A 13,651-nucleotide genomic window follows, 5' to 3' on the forward strand; every position below is an offset into this window, starting at 1 on the left:
GAATACTGGTATACTGAATTCAGACAAGTGCTAAGATGCCCATTAGTTTTATACAAATAAAATGTTTCCAATAGCAATGAGTGCCCTATTAATATCAAAATTGGAATCAAGATTTCAATAAAAAAATTTAAATCTTCACCAGAGGACTTTTTCATTGATTTTTAGAGAGGAGAAGGGAGACAGTTAGACAGAGAGACAGACTGATAAACATTGACTGGTTGCCTCTAGTACATGCCCTGTCCCCAAAACTTCTGCAGTGTTTGGGACCATGTTCCTACCAATTGAGCCACACGGGCAGAACTCAACAGATATACTTTTTGGGCATATCATTATTTATAAAAATTCTGAATGTGCCAATTTTTGCAGATTAAATTGGAGAATTTCTGTCTGTATATATTTTTTGCTTAAGGCTTTAATTCATATGATACACCAAGTGAATTCTTTATCATAGATCTTTCTCAAGTGCTTAATTATAATTTTGTTCAACATATTTCCTTGCACAAGATTTGTTCAGTGGTTACTTTTTAATGTTCCTGCTCTGATTTTACTGTACATCTATTTTAATTGGAGTGATTTTAAATATTGTGAAAGATGGACTTTGATCATACCCTATAAATTTATTTCACCCATATCCTACAGGGATTATTTTAATCTCTACTTATTTAGACCTTTATTCACATGCCTATGTCTTTAAAAATATTCTCATTTAGCCAAAACCAGTTTAGCTCAGTGGCTAGAGCGTCAGCCTGCAGACTGGAGGGTCCCAGGTTCGATTCTGGTCAAGGGCACGTACCTTGGTTGCAGGCACATCCCTAGTGGGGGGTGTGCAGGAGGCAGCTGGTCGATGTTTCTCTCTCATCGATGTTTCTAACTCTCTATCTCTCTCCCTTCAATAAAAAATCAATAAAATATATTTTTTAAAAAATATTCTCATTTATTCTTGATGACAATGATGCAGTATTTGAGTTCTTTTTTATCATACCAACAAAAACAATTCTGCTCAATGATCACAAGAAAAAGTTTAATCACCTCATTGTACTCTCCTAACCACCATACACCAAGTATTTCTTCACCTAATCAATTTCTTCACATAAAAATTAATAAAGTGAAGAATGAGAAATTTTACTTACCATTCAACCAGTTAAGTATAACATGTAAAGAATGAATTGACTTTTGATTAGTGATGCAAATTGAAAATAAAATCTAATTTATAAGTGTTGCTTTTTTGTCCAAATATTTTTTCACAAGTGTTTTAAAACCAGGTTACTCTTCTTGGTGATTTAAATACCTTTTTTATTCTAGATCAAAAAATTATCATACATGCTTTATTATATAAATAGAAAAAAAGACATTAAGTTGATTTCATATTTTTCTTAAAATTTTTCTATTAAGAATTTCAAATTCTCAAACCTGCCAAGACTACACGGAAGTATTGGTAACAGATATGCTGAATTTCAATATGGTAACATTAACATGAATTTCCTTCAACTTTATGATAATCCATTAGGTTAATGCATAATGGTTTATAAAAACCATCATGCTTACTTTATTTGCTTCATGTTACCGTAATTTTTGTATTTCTCAATAAAAACTGCAAAACAATTATGAGGATTTATAATTCAATGAATTAGTGTTTTAAAAGCATTAGTACATTAGTGTTTTTATATCCTGTGTGATTTCAACTTTCAATATCTTATATATTCTAAAAGGAAACTAAAACAAGTTCAAAATCTACTTTCCTTAGCATCTCTAGGCATAAGCTAAAATGAGATTGTTTGCACTTTAAGGAATTAGACACAACGGATCCTGTGTATTAGTCAATTTCTCAAAATCAAAAACTTTCAGCCATTACTCTTTGGGCCTCTTTTCCATTCTGTTTAGCTGATGGGACAGGCACATCTTGACAGCCAAAACACCATATGCCACAATCAAAGCCAGCTGACATTCTGGCTCTGTAGTTGTGTTATCAAGTGATATGCTAATTTTGCTTTGGGATGGCTTGTGATAAATGAACTAGAAGTTCAGCTATTCAAAATTCTGAAGAACACAATATGGCAAATTTCTCCATCGCCCACCCTTTTCCCCAAGGACGCAAGGAGACTGTTCCTTTTAATAACCACCATCTACTTTTCTGCCTACGTTCCATCTCCCCTCAGTCCAACTGAGAGGAAGAACTCAATACCTGAAAACATCCTTGATACCTCATCCATTTTATTCAATAAATTTATTGAGCACCTGCTATGTACCAGGCACTGTATGAGGCATAAGAAATACAAAGTTCAACAATGACAACAACAAAAAAATTCCTGACCTCACTGCGTTTACAATCTAGAGGATCTACATTAATCAAATACATGTGAAATTACAAAGCTGTTCAATGCTAACTGGAGGTATGTGTTCATGTGACAATGTGTCCAAGCAGTTTTGCTTTGTGATAGAAATTAGGGAATGAGCTGAGATATGAAAGACAAATATGAATTAACCAGGCAATGAGTAGGGAAAGGTATTTCAAGCCAAAGGAATAGCATGAGCAAAGTTTCCAATGTGGAAGAAGTACTCTATTCTCACTTGTTCCAGATACTTAACCCTTTGCACTCGCTTGCTTTTTTCTCGATTCCTTTATTCTACTCGGGATTTAATTTTTTAAATACCCCAGATTTTACAAAGCGCGGCAGTAGAATAAAAAACTGGAGTTTCTTTTCATACAAACTTATTTATTTGGATTTTTTTATATTTCAAATTATTGATACATTCAAGAGTAATTTTAATCTCGATGTTAACCGTGTCGAGTCACATTCGACATCCGAGTGCAAAAGGTTAAGTAGAACACAAAGTAACTGAAACATGGTACACATGAGGCTAACTAAGCAGTAGTAACAATAACTAGCTCCTACTGAGTGCTTTTTTAGGTGATGTGTCAGCCACTGTTTTAATTTTATGATACGTTACCTCTTTTAATGCTCAGAGTTACTCTATAAAGTAAATGACAGACCTAATATATGTGACCTCATAGGTCACCAAATATTTTTGTTTTCATCTTAAGAGCAATGAAAAGTCATTGAAGTGGCTTAAGCTGGGGGTAAGAATGAGTAGGTTGCCTTATATCCTGTGTGATTTCAAAAACGAGAACTCTGCCTGGATATAGAGAATGAATCACAGTAGGTTCAGAGTAACTGTAGGAAGACCAGTTAGGAGGCAATTCAAGTAATGCAGGCCAAACATGCTGATGGTAGCTTAGATTTAAAAGGTGGTGAGAAGTGAAGACAAGTGGACAAGTTTAAGAGATGTTTGTAAGGTAAAATGACAGGCAATAAATTGAGGGAGAGAGGAAGGGAGAAAGAGAGAGAGAGGGAGGGAGGGAGAGAAATGAATGAATTAAAGACAGTGTCTAAGATGAATTCTAGGTTACTAGTAGTTTGGGAACCAGGGTGATGGTGTTGCCATTTACTGAAATAGGATGATGCTTTGAATAAACTGGAGGTTAATAAAAACTTGTTAAAGAGGAAATTATAACTCCTGTATTGGCAAGTATCGAATAATAATAACTGCAATAAAAACCCACATATACTTGCCTGCAATCATACACTGCCATACTAACAAGCCTTAAATAAAAATAATGCTTCAGCCCTGGCCGGTGTGCCTCAGTTAGTTGGACCATCATCCTATGCACCTAAAGGTTGTGGGTTCGATTCACAGTCAGAGGCACATACCTAGGTTACAAGTTCAATCCCCAAACAGGAGGCAACCATCTATGTTTCTCTCTCACATCGAGGTCTCTCTCTCTTCCCCCCTCTCTAAAATCAATAAGCATGTTCTCCAGTGAGGGTTAAGAATAATGATGATGATGCTTCATCACAATTAGTGTCCACAAAGCGGTCTTTTGAAATTCTAGGATAAAATATGAGAAAAGGAAAAAAAATACAAGACACCAAGAAAATGTTTTTTGACATACACAAAATTAAAATGCAAAACATGATTATCATTTCCTTCCCCTGATCAGTAAAGTCTCTGACAGAGATTTAGAAAAAAATTGTTTTCAAGATATGGCAGCTTTATTTCTAATATGTGGTTTACTTCTATACTTTCACACCACCAAAAAGATTGGGATTCACTTAGTCAATCAAAAATCCTCCCACTATCTTATACATTGTTTGCATAACACATCTCTCTTTATCTCTCTTCCCCTCTCTCTCTCACACACACACATAATTAAAAGTATTATATTTATCTTTAAAAGAAAAACAGATAAAAAACAGTGATTTTTCCCCAACCCTGGCAAAATACGTGAATTAATGACCAAAGTAAAATAAAAGCATATAACTGGGATTTAAATCAAAAGAGCAGGTTATTAACTGTGATTTCAGTAAAGTCACTTGTCCTTTCTGAGCCTTAGGGTTTTTATTTAACTTCTAAAATCTGAATAATACCTACTTCCCAGGTTTTCTTGTGGGAATTACATGAGATAGTGAATTTTAAGTCTCTATAAAAATAGTACTCACTATAAATTTTTTAAAAATCCAACATAGCAAGTAGAATGCTCAGATCCATATTAATGATCATATCTACTGTTTGTATGATTTTCTTAAGATGGCCAATGAAAAGGAATAAGACAAACATTTGGCTTCCATAACACTAAACAATTATAATATACCACAAATTTAAAATTTCTATAGAACAAGTCGGTCAATCCTGAGAAACACTGTCAGCTCTGAAGAAGTTAATGTCCCGTCAAATCGTTTTTCTATATGAAAGACTGCATACCTTGAATATATGCCTATAAATCAAAAGTACTCTATGAAGGATATTAGCTATATATTTTAAATACTGAATTAGACCTTTGTTCTTAATCTAAGACTATTACATAGTTTTAGATTAACACAGTTTAACATAATTTTTAAATACTTTGAGGTAAAATATTCACAATTTAAATCTGTTCTTTGCTGTATCCTCAGTTCCCAAAACAAGGCCTGTATTTTAAAGTCATGTCAATGAAAATGGATGTTACAGAAGAAAAGACCAGTACTGTTTTAAATAAAGTCCAAGTCACTCCAACACTTAAGTAAATGAAACCTGTATTCTCCTCCAAGTACTCAGCCATAGGGATGGCTGTACGTCATGCCAACAAGCAAAGCACCATAAAGTGTCATAACGTGGTTTAAAATTTTCAAGTACCTTACAGAAAAAGTAGTCCAGCTGTTTCATGTTCTCTCTTGGATATATTTATGTTAAAGATTGCAAATTTTAAAATAGACTATCTATTTAAGTCTGTCTGTTTAATTATATCACAAATATACTTTAAGTCTTCAAAAGCCTCTCCTGCTTAAACACTAGGAACTTTTATTTCATAATGCATGAAAGAGATTCTCTCTCATGTTGGCTTCAACCTCAACAATTCCTAGAAAATATAATTCAAAAATTTACCAATCATTTTTATTATAGAAGACAGTATATATATATAACAAAGAACTTTAATCAAAACTAGCTATATAAACTGGGTATGTGCAAACAACCACCTAATCTGATACTATAAGAATGGTATGAAATTTTTTTGTAAGTATAAATTAAATACTCTGAAAACTTTACTCTTAAATAGAGAAAAGATAAAGGTAAAGAAATAATATAAATTGTATTAATTAAAATTTGTAGTTACAAATGCTGCCAAATTTAGCAGGATAGTTACTCTTACTTCTAACAAATGTTTCAAAGAATGTACAAGTAATGCTTTTTAAATCAGTTGGCCATATACTCTAAAGTTTTGCTTTTTTACAGTTTGTGCTTTTTATTTTTACACTTGTACCATTTTTTTGTGGCAAATTATAGCCTCAATTTATACATTTTACCCATCATTTAAAATGATTTCTTTTTCACATTTCCAAGTTACTTTATAAGTTCAATAGGGTGATTTGCCAGAATTTTCAAACCCAGAATTATATAATTTATTGTCTGATTGGACTTTTTACAGTAATTAAATACTCATAGATTTAAGTACATTATTTTAAAACATTTAAAATGTAAGCCTTTTATTTTACATTAGCCCTAAAAGCATTTGAATCTTTGTAAATCATAGTAATCATTAACAGAGTGATAAATTCAATCATCTGTGGAACACAACAGGTTTTCATTTTTCTTTTTTAAAAAATGCCTATAGTGTGATATCAAAATTAGGAAATGACATCTTCATTAGGCATGTAATTACTTTACAGTATGTGCTGACTTCCCTATATCATACCAGTTTAAAAGAGGGTTAACAAACACAAAACAACTAAAAGATTGTAATGCCCGTACCTAATACTTCCTAAACTGGCTTTGGACTAGTCATCACTTCATCACATACCATTTAATTTTATTGTCTTTTCACGAAAAGGAAATTCTCCCACTCGGTAACATCACATTATAAATATAACCTCCCGACTCCAGGGCTATAATTTGGGTTTTGACTGCCACTCCTGCTATTCAACTGTCATCTTCTTTATATGATGAAGGAGAGCATCTTTCTCCAGGTGAGCCTCTGCAAGAGCCATTTTAGCTTTAGCCAATTCCTGCTTAAGAGATTCATTCTCTTCCATGAGCTGAAACGATAAATTTGAAAAATCAGAGAATTTAATCATTTTCAGAAAATAGAGACAATTTATATATGAGCTAAAGGTGTGACACTTGGAACAGAAAAATACCCAATGCTGGAGAGGGTACACTTACGCTGAAAACTGCTTTGAGAAGCTATTTGGAAACACATATCAAGCCCTTTAAAATGTTCATAAGTACTGACCCGGCAATTCAAAACACTAATTAAAGCCTACTTTCAAAATCCAGCAGTGAATTAGTCTAACTTTAATTTCCCTGGACCTCTCTGTGGCTTTAGACACTGCGGACCTCTCCTCTCCTTCCTACGTGTGTCTCCTCTCTGCCTTTTCTGCCACAGCTTTTTCATGTTTATCCCTCTCCACATATGAACTTTTTATCCTTTCCTCCACTATGTAGGAACCCTTAAATTTTAATGTTCTGTTAGCTTCCATAATTGGTCATCTTCCTTTATCACTGAGTCACTCTCTTACGTGATCTCATGTACTCCTGTGGCCTGATCCAGCATCAACCACTCTCAAGCTTTAGACCCACATTCTGAATATCTTATTAGACATTAGATGGCTAATAGGTCTCCCCTCCTCATTAAGACTCAGTTCAAGTCTTTTATCTTCTTAGGACAGTTTCTTAACCCCTAATTATGAAGATTTGATAAAACTAAGTACTTTGTCCCCAGAAAAATGCATTTACTAATATGTAAAAATATTTGCATTTAATTTCAGAAAGTTCTCAGATTTCTTTTGCTACAGTTTAAGAATTCCTGCCTCATAAACCAAGCTGGGTACTTGACTGTCTGTCCTCAATTGCTAGTATAGCATTACACAGTATGTGGTAACCAAAATTTGCACACCCGTCTTTCCCACTAGTCTTTGAGTTTTTCAATAGAGAAGAGTGGTATCCTGTTTAATTCTATATCCTAGCTCAGAGCTGACATCCAACAAATCCTGTTGAACAGATGAAATAGCGCATTCTGTGGTTCTATCATAGAAAATTAAACTTCTGCTGGACATTTTATTTATAGTGGCAAAAAATAAGCAACTCAAATGTTAACAAATGTTACGAGGAAGGTTTAGAAATGACAGTACATCCGCATCCATATTACTCTGTCATTAAAATAAATATGAAGCATAAGTAGCAATATCCAAAAATAATTGTTAAACAATGTTAAGTAAAAAAAATACAATATATACACTAGAATAACCACTGTTTAGGAAAATTATGGAAAAGAGCCTAGGAAGAAAATAAAGTGTACTAAAAGCACTGTAGGAGGTTAGAATATATTAAAGTTGTTTTAAATATTTTTATGAAATATTATAATACTTTTGCAATTTAAAAATAAGACATCAAAATGAAAACATCGTCCAGGAAGTGTTCCTGGATTCCAGAAACCAGCACTCTTCCACATTTACTCCTCTATCTCCCCATTAGACTACAACCCCTCTGAAGGCTGAGCCTGTCCCTATCTTGCTCAACACTATAACCCTCACTACGTGGGGGTTCATGACAGGTACTCAGTAAACATTACTTAGATAAGTAAGTAACTTCTTAATTATTTAGTATCTAACATTTATTTTAATTACTGAAACTGAATGAAAATGAATTAGTTTTCCCCATTACCTGTTCCCGAGTGAAGTTAAAGGAGCGCTCAGGAGAGTGAACTGACTGAGAAGGCCAAGGTGCCTCTGGACTTGTCTGAGTGGCTTGAGTGACACTGTGCTGTTTCTTCAGATCATACTTTCCACTGGAAAGCTGCACTGATTCACTTGTGACATTTTCTTTCAAATCATTCCCAGTGTTAAGCATCTCAGAATCTGAACAAGTAAAATGCTCAGATAAAACATTTTCAAATACTTGATAACTCTTAATTTTTATTGTGAAAAACGAATTTTAAAATGAATACATATCTATTAGTATGAAAACATTATGAAATAGAAAAAAACAATAAAGTGAATACAACCAAAAGCTCATTCATTGTAAAGATGAACAAAATTGACAAAACTTTAGTTAGACTGACCAAAAAAAGAGAAAAGAAATTAGAATTAGAAATAAAACATGGGACATTACTATCAGCCTTAATGAAATAAAAATGATTATAAAGGAATACTATGAACAACTGTATTCCAATAAAGATAACTTAGATGAAACAGAAAAACTCCTAGGAAGACAAACTACCAAAATAGACTATAGAAGAACTAGACAATGTGAATAGACATATAACAGTTAAAGAGATTGGATCAGTGATAAAACAAAAAACAAACAAACAAAAAACTACCCATAAAGAAAAGCTTTCAGCCGAAACCGGTTTGGCTCAGTGGATAGAGCGTCGGTCTGCGGACTTAAAGGTCCCAGGTTCGATTCCGGTCAAGGGCATGTACATTGGTTGCGGGCACATCCCTGGTAGGGGGTGTGCAGGAGGCAGCTGGTCGATGATTCTCTCTCATCGATGTTTCTAGCTCTCTATCCCTCTCCCTTCCTCTCTGTAAAAAATCAATAAAATATATTAAAAAAAAAAAAAGAAAAGAAAAGCTTTCAATTGTGAAGTCTACCAAACATTTAAAGAAGAATGAATACCAAATCTTTACAAACTCTCCGAAAAAATTTCTCAGTTCATGCAATGAAGCCAGTATTACTGATTCCAAAACCAGACAAAACTAAAATCAAAATGCTCATAAATATAAACACAAAAATCCTCCACAAAATATTAGCAAATCCACATACATAAAAGCCAAACGACCAGAACGACGGAACAATCGGTTGCTATGACTCGCACTGCGGCAGCCAACCAGCCCAATCAGGGCCCGATCGGGCCCACCCCCCAGCCGGCCTGGGCCCCTTTCAGCCCCTCCCCCACCCGCAGCCCCTCATCTGGCCGGCCCCGCAGGCCAACTGCTTGTGCCCCCCCGCACCAGCCCAGCCCAATCAGCACCCATCAGGGCGGCAGGCCGGACCCCACCTGTGCATGAATTCGTGCACCAGGCCTCTAGTATAAAAATAATTGTACACCATGGCCAAGTGGGATTTATCTCAGAAATGCAAGTTTGACTTACTATCAAAAAGCATAATACATCACATTAATAGAATAAAACAAGTCACATGATTATCTCAATAAATGCAGAAAAAACATCTGATAAAATCCAACACTTTCTCATGATAAAAACACTCAGAACTAGGAATAGAAAGGTATTTCTCAATCTGATAATGGCTAGCTACAAAAAACCCACAGCCAATATCCCTCTACTTAATGGTATAAGACTAAATGTTATCCTCCTAAGATCAGAAATAAGACAACAATATAACAATGTCCTAGAGCAGTGGTCGGCAAACCACAGCTCGCGAGCCACATGCGGCTCTTTGGCCCCTTGAGTGTGACTCTACCACAAAATACCATGGCCTGGGCGAGTCTATTTTGAAAAAGTGGCGTTAGAAGAAGTTTAAGTTTAAAAAATTTGGCTCTCAAAAGAAATTTCAATTGTTGTACTGTTGCTATTTGGCTCTGTTGACTAATGAGTTTGCCGACCACTGTCCTAGAGGTTTTAGGTAAGACAATTAGGCAAGAAAAAGAAATAAAAGGCTCTCCCTTCCCCCACCTAAAATCAATAAAATATAAATAAAGAAGAATTTCTGACCCACTAATGGTACTTATTTTTCTTTTGCAGTATTGTTATAACTTTATTCTTCTTTTAACATATTTTATGTCATTTGATGAGATTTTTGTAGGCGATGAATGCATGCATATATCAGTCCCTCATATTTCCCTCTGAAGTAGCTACTAACAATTGAGGAATAGAACACCTAAGTCTATGAACTCAAGCTCTTTCTACTACTCCACACTACCTTATAAGATATAATTCTTTCATTAGAGACCTTAAAAATATTGCTAGAATGGATATACTAGTAGACATTAAAGCAGAACTAAACACATGGCAATATACCATAAGTATAAAGGCAAGCTACAGATAACCTTGGAAGAAAATGAACAGTTCTATTGAGGAATAACAAGCAAATAAGATTATAGAGGTAGGAAAGTGGAAGACAAATTCCTATACAGGGAGTATAACAGGTCGGTTGAGCAAATATACAAAAATAGTGGGAAGCAAAGCTAGAAAAGATATCAAATAAGAGATCTAAGTAAGATCAAGAGACATGTAAGACCATGAAACCTCTCCTGCTTTCATTCAAAACACATTTGTAGGATAGGTACTAAATCAACTGTAGTTGAGTTATTTCTGAGGTAGAGATCCATACATAGGTAATATTTTATTACAATGTACTGAAAGTGTCCTTCAATCATCCACTCCTACATATGTGCACACATATAATGGTAGTATGAGTGAAAAGAAACAATCAGCATGTAAATAATGTAATTCCAAATTTCAGTAGGTATTCACTTAAATTGTTTTTCATATATACCTCTGATATGAAAAGAGCCATCGTCATTTCTCTCTACCACAAGATGATCAATGTGAATGGCTACAGGAGCTGGTTCAAGGGATACTGTACTACTACGAGGACTGTCATCCTATAGGAAAGAAATATAGTATCAGCATGTTGTTATTTAAGTAAATGATAAAATCAAGATAATCATTTTCTTAACACATATTACTTCAGTCAATATTTTTAATGAGTTAGAAATGTATCTTTTAGATAATACAGAGGAAACTGCCCATTCTATTTTTATGTTTTCTAATTTCGATGAAGAATCTCCACATCATTCACTAAAAACACCAACACATTCATTTCAGTGCTGATAAAGTATATATTACAGAGAAGGCATATTCTCAGGCATGAATCCGGAGTTCAGTTAGGCAAAGATAACATGTATAATATGAAAATGTGAAAATATTTACTGACATACTTTTAAATTTATTTTTGTGTTAGAAACTTGTATCTTCATTGGCATCACTGTTGCAACAGTATCATCTTCCAAAAAATGTTGAATATTTGTAAGAGAAGATGTAAGAAACTCAGTGCTAAAGTTTTCTATATGGCATTGCAGAAATCCATTTTTTTCTGCAAGCAAAGAGTGTATGACAGCACCAGGCCCACTCTCAAATCTCAGAGTAATCTCAGGAGAGGATTTGGAATGAATAACAGCTTTATGCTCAGAACCTACGGAAAAAGAACATGTAAAAATTGTAACTTGCAGTACTACTCAAAAATGTCACTCTTGTATGTCATTAGAGGTTACAATCATTTTGTACGATGGAAAAGCAATAAGGTTTTAATATTCACCCTTAATTTAAGTGATAGTTACAGTACTTACACAACACTAGTGCCCCGGTGCACAGATTCGTGCACATTGAAAGGAAATTAATTAGAAGAAAGGTTCATGCGGTAATTACATTACTGCAAAAAGTTATATGTCAAAGTAGCATATATAATATAGTATTATAAAATTAAAACACGCGTATGATTGGCACCAGTGTGAGCTTTATATGTATTGATGCCAGTCAGTTGATGAATAAATCGTGAAGTGGTTCACAATCAATGTCAACAAAAACAACCAAATTCATAATCAACAATGACAGATCAAAGCACACACATGCAACTGGCGCCAGCGAGAGCTTTATATGTATCATGCATGCGCGAGTCAATGTTTATTTATTGATTGATTGATTTTAGAAGAAAATGTCTTTATGTCTCTGGAATAGGAAAGTGTTTCTTTTTTTTATTATTATTTTTTTCCTATATTGATTAAGGTATTACATATGTGTCCTTATCTCCCCATTAACCCCCTACCCCGCCTCAACGTTTATTTTTAAATTGCCAGTGTGTGTCATATGTACCAGTCGGTCGGTAGGTCGGACAGTCATATATATATAGATACCATATATAACCATCATTTTCTATTTTATAGACAATTTTCTACTGCAATAATGTTCATTTGTCTCTATTTTCTACTTTTTGGTAACATGAAACAACATACCATGATATAAATCTGACATCATATAGATACATATAATACTTTCAACAATAAAGATTTAATAAAAAAGAAAAGAAAAAGAAATCTGATATCATGCATACCTCAGATACTTAAGAGTGTATCTGGATTTGTACCTATCTACAAATTTGTAATATAATGGACGATGGTCATGAAGAAACAGTCATGGCATTTAAAGTGACTACTAAGACATTTCTCAAGAAGTAACGAAATGGCTTTGCACCTTCATTAAAACTGGGTATTAAATATTTACATTTATTTATGCCTTGGCCTTGTTAAAAAAAATTTTAGGTAGCTTACAGAGATATAAATATGTGAGTTCAAAAACAAATTTTAAAACTTCAATAAAGCACCCAAAGAATATCCAATTTAAAAAAAGAAAAGTTTCTAGTGGAACCACTGAAGTGAACTGGCCCTTCTGCTAACTATTTTGTTTATTTTACTTTACCCAGCTCTAAAAAGAACAGGAGGAAACATGCACATGCCATAATCAGATAAAAAAGTAAGCAACAGAAAAATAAGGACAGAAGGGAAAAAATAGGTAGGAAGCTTAATAACTCAAAATGCATTATTTAAATTTCTGTATCAAAGACAGACCAAAAACGAGCTTTCTAGCAACAAAAAGAAAAATACGATCCATTTCACAATTCATAAAACCTATGCGTTAAAAACAAACTAATTGTCTGGAAAGGCCAAGAGGTATCAATTGTTGAGGAACCAAAGTTATCTGTCCCATGGGTCCACATAAGAAACCCCACTAATTAAATTCATGATGAAAAATGTTTATTTTCCCTCAGCATGAGTGTGAATATGTACTTAGATATGTTAGTATTTCCTATATCAAGAAAAATAAGAGTTAACACGTTAAGCGCCAACCCTGTTTAGTCTTCCTTTCCATTTAGCCTGTGATATCAGATTTCACCAACATGCTGGCGCTCGGAGACTGACGAAGTAAAAACAGAAAGTATAGTGTCAGTCACCGGTGACTGACATGGCGCTTAACGTGTTAATTAACTTGTCTGTCCTATATAATAAAAGCCTAATAAGCAAACTGACCAAACGGTGGAACGACCGGTTGCTATGAGCACACTGACCACCAGGGGGCAGATGCTCAATGCAGGAGCTTCCCCC

General features: G+C 34.2%; 1 protein-coding gene across 4 annotated transcripts in view; it reads right to left on the reverse strand.

Moving 5' to 3' along the window:
• Positions 1-2,193: 2,193 nt before the first annotated feature.
• Positions 2,194-13,651, reverse strand: part of BLTP3B (bridge-like lipid transfer protein family member 3B) — a 78,314-nt gene continuing 66,856 nt past the window's right edge. For 2 of the 4 annotated variants that reach the window (XM_028150267.2, XM_028150265.2), the window contains one exon: positions 11,556-11,688. In XM_028150267.2, the coding sequence (XP_028006068.2) occupies positions 11,635-11,688 (54 nt within the window). In that variant the 3' untranslated portion in view covers positions 11,556-11,634. Of the gene's footprint in view, positions 6,570-8,196; positions 8,391-10,989; positions 11,099-11,434; positions 11,689-13,651 lie in introns of those variants that run through there. The other 2 variants (XM_008144778.3, XM_028150264.2) reach the window with 2 other exon arrangements.

The sequence above is a fragment of the Eptesicus fuscus genome, chromosome 7 (genome assembly GCF_027574615.1).
Source record: "Eptesicus fuscus isolate TK198812 chromosome 7, DD_ASM_mEF_20220401, whole genome shotgun sequence".
Classification (NCBI taxonomy): domain Eukaryota; kingdom Metazoa; phylum Chordata; class Mammalia; order Chiroptera; family Vespertilionidae; genus Eptesicus; species Eptesicus fuscus.